Source organism: Halyomorpha halys, unplaced genomic scaffold, assembly GCF_000696795.3.
Source record: "Halyomorpha halys isolate HHAL.00 unplaced genomic scaffold, Hhal_1.1 Scaffold596.1, whole genome shotgun sequence".
Lineage (NCBI taxonomy): Eukaryota > Metazoa > Arthropoda > Insecta > Hemiptera > Pentatomidae > Halyomorpha > Halyomorpha halys.
In genome coordinates, this window is record NW_027106269.1 from 799,270 (window position 1) to 802,354 (window position 3,085).

Genomic DNA, 3,085 nt, shown 5'->3' on the forward strand with positions numbered 1-3,085 from the left:
TATATTCCTCTGGCTTGAAGGGATCCATAATTATTATAGAATCTATTTAATATATTATATTTCTGTGAAGACCACTTCAAAGTATGTATAATGCAAGATACAAATCCTGAGTTCATTAAAGGTTATATTTATCCCAAAATATCATTTAAAGCAAATAAAAATGTAATTATTTGATGTCCAGTTGGAAAAAAATATGAAGAATTATGCTCTCTACAAAACAATAGGCTCAGTGAAAATTGAACTGTTTTTGCAAAACAATTTCACTAAAACACCGATTCTAGACGAATTTGTACTTTCTGCTATCATAAAACCGAATCTCCTTATTGTTTTTTGAAAAAAAAAATGAAAATAATTTTAACAGCAAAATATATAACAATTTATAAACAGATAAAACGTTTGGTGTATTTATGTCTAAATGACGTGACATATGAAACCATAATGGCAACTAGCGTTTTTCTTCGGTTCGCACACAGATTAAAATCTTAATTTTAATACTAAAATTAAAAACAATCCTGTATTTTTATTAATTAAAACATGTATGACTAGGTTTCGGAATTGAATGACAATACTATTAATATTATTTCAATTTTTTTTTCACTAATATCCTATTATAGTATGGTATTGACGTATTAAAATAATTTTAGATATAGATTTTTTTAAAAAGAATTTTATAAATAAATACGAAGTATAAAGGTATATGTTATTTAAACTATTTGTCTGTTGTAAATAATACTTCAGGAAATGCTGGAACCTATTAATACCAATTTACTTACCTTTTGGTTTCTGGTTTCACTCAATCCATAGTCAAAATATCAGGGTTTTATTTATTTTAAAAATGTACAGACAATAATCAATTCCAAGGGGTAGAGAAAATGAATAATTTATTTTTATATTAATTGAACTTTTCCAATTTCATTTAGTATCATAAATCACATTTAGCTTCATACACAATTACAATTTCAATTTTCTTTCAATAAAATTTTAAAATATAAAGAGATGGATGCCATCTTATAGAAACAGTTAATAGTTTTAACTGAATCTCAAACACAATATGGAATGTAATGGACATTGCTATAAAATATCATATTAAAAAATCGATAGCGATCTGATTAATTTGCAGGGAAGGTAGCTCCTCCAACATTCAGAAATGACACTACTCACAAATACACGAACCTCTCGGCAACAAAAATAATATACTTTTGGCATAACCTTTTTTCTATAACTTTCATCATATAATCATCAAGTAGGAAACTAGACTATTACTAGATACTAAGGGGTATTAAACGTATGTCATGTGGATTTCATAACATTTTGAAGCAGCTACCTTGAACTTCTGAGATGCAGTATCATTCCAGAATAATTAGATAATATAATGAACATTTCACAGATCAAAAATAAACTAATTTAATTTTCTCAATGATATTTAAAAATTGCTTGCTTTTAAACCAATTTCAATGTGCATGCAGCCTTAGGATTTTAAATAAGTTAGTTTTTTACCAAAATCGTTCACCGAGAAATGAAAAGATTATGAGAAACTTTCGTGCTAAGTATTCATTTCTTTCTTATCAACTAAGATGTGTCATTGTTATTCATTTTCATCTTTAATATCAGAAACAGAAAACTAACTCATTTCATTTCATTTTTTTTTAAGTTTATTCAAATTCATGAGCAACTATTTTCTGTGGTCCAGTCTGTAAAAACCACGCTTTTATAATTTCCTTTCCAACATTTCAAGGAATTCAACATGTGTATATGTAATATATACACACATTTATAAATTATCTATATATTACAGATCATGAAAAACAATCGCCTTTTTCATAACAAAATGGTGACAACAAAATCTTTGTACAAACTATGTATATAGGGTTTTTATATAAACACGAAATTACAATATTTGGCAAGTTTATTTATACCTTGTTAATTAAGGTTTGGCACAAGACCAACAAATATTCATGATGCCATTTCCAGTTAGTTTATATTCAACAGTTAATCTTCCATGAAGCGACATCAGATATCGAGGGACGCAGAGCAGCTTCATGCCGTCGGCGATACCCTGTGCCGGCCGGAGAGGCGTCACTCAGACCTGGAGGAGCTAAATATCAGTTAAGTTAATTTTAAAATATCAATTCCAACGCGTATATATATATTTATATTGTTTCAGACGGATATCTCTTGTATCTGTACCCGTTTCTTCATGAGGGAGGGCGTGTTGGGCGTTGAAGGCCTGAGGATGCCGGAGGCTGACTGCGGGGGCTGTGCCTTTGGTGGTGGCGGCGGTTCCGGGATGGAAGGGCTAGCCACCGCCTCGCAGTCATAGACCGGCGGGAACCCACGGGCCGACCCCGGCGAGCACTTGAACTCCTGCAGCTCCACTGGCTGCTTCCCGTCGTCTGGGCTCTCCTGCTCGGCGGCCTCCTCCTTCTTCTTATTGCCCCGCTCTCGCCTGTCCCGCTGATGATAGATCCCCGCGAAGATTAGAATGTTGAGGAGCAGGAGAAAGCAGCCAACGGCTATGGTAACGGTGAGAGCCGTGGTGTAGCTCTGGTAGTGGCTGGAGGCGAGCTTCCTCAGGAGCGAGTTGCTGTTGGTGGCCGGCCTCGCAGCGGGGCCAACCGTTGAGTTGGGCGGGCAGTCGGTGGAGGTCTGTTCTACCTCAGGCCGGGAGGTCGTCGATGTGGTAGTTGTGCTCGTGGTGGTCGTGGGCGGTGGTGTAGCCACTGGTGGGCGCTGTAGGCTCTGTGGTCGAACGGAACCTGTGGCAGTGATTTTTTATTTAATATACAAGGGAGCACATGGTTCACTAAATAGAAAACAGCAAAGTATATCCAAATTTATGACTATATTTTTGTTTTTAAATAATAAAATATATCTCCATTATAACTATTAATTTATAGACACAGTCATTTAAAGTATTACTGTTTCAAATGTAAATATATATATAGTAGTAGTATAATATAATAATATATTATTTATAATTTACTGAAATGTATTATTACAAGCACATGGCTTAAAGCATGAGAAAAAATGTACATTTTTAACAGCTAATAATGTTTAATGATATAACCCCAACTGTTAAAAGTTA

At 33.9% G+C, this 3,085-nt stretch overlaps 1 protein-coding gene across 1 annotated transcript in view; it reads right to left on the minus strand.

Moving 5' to 3' along the window:
- Positions 1-951: 951 nt before the first annotated feature.
- LOC106684632 (neuroligin-4, X-linked) overlaps positions 952-3,085 on the minus strand; it is a gene marked incomplete at its 5' end in the record, with an annotated part of 248,080 nt that continues 245,946 nt past the window's right edge. Inside the window, 1 exon segment of the mRNA XM_067044636.1 lies at positions 952-2,756. Coding sequence (XP_066900737.1) covers positions 2,161-2,756 — 596 coding nt within the window.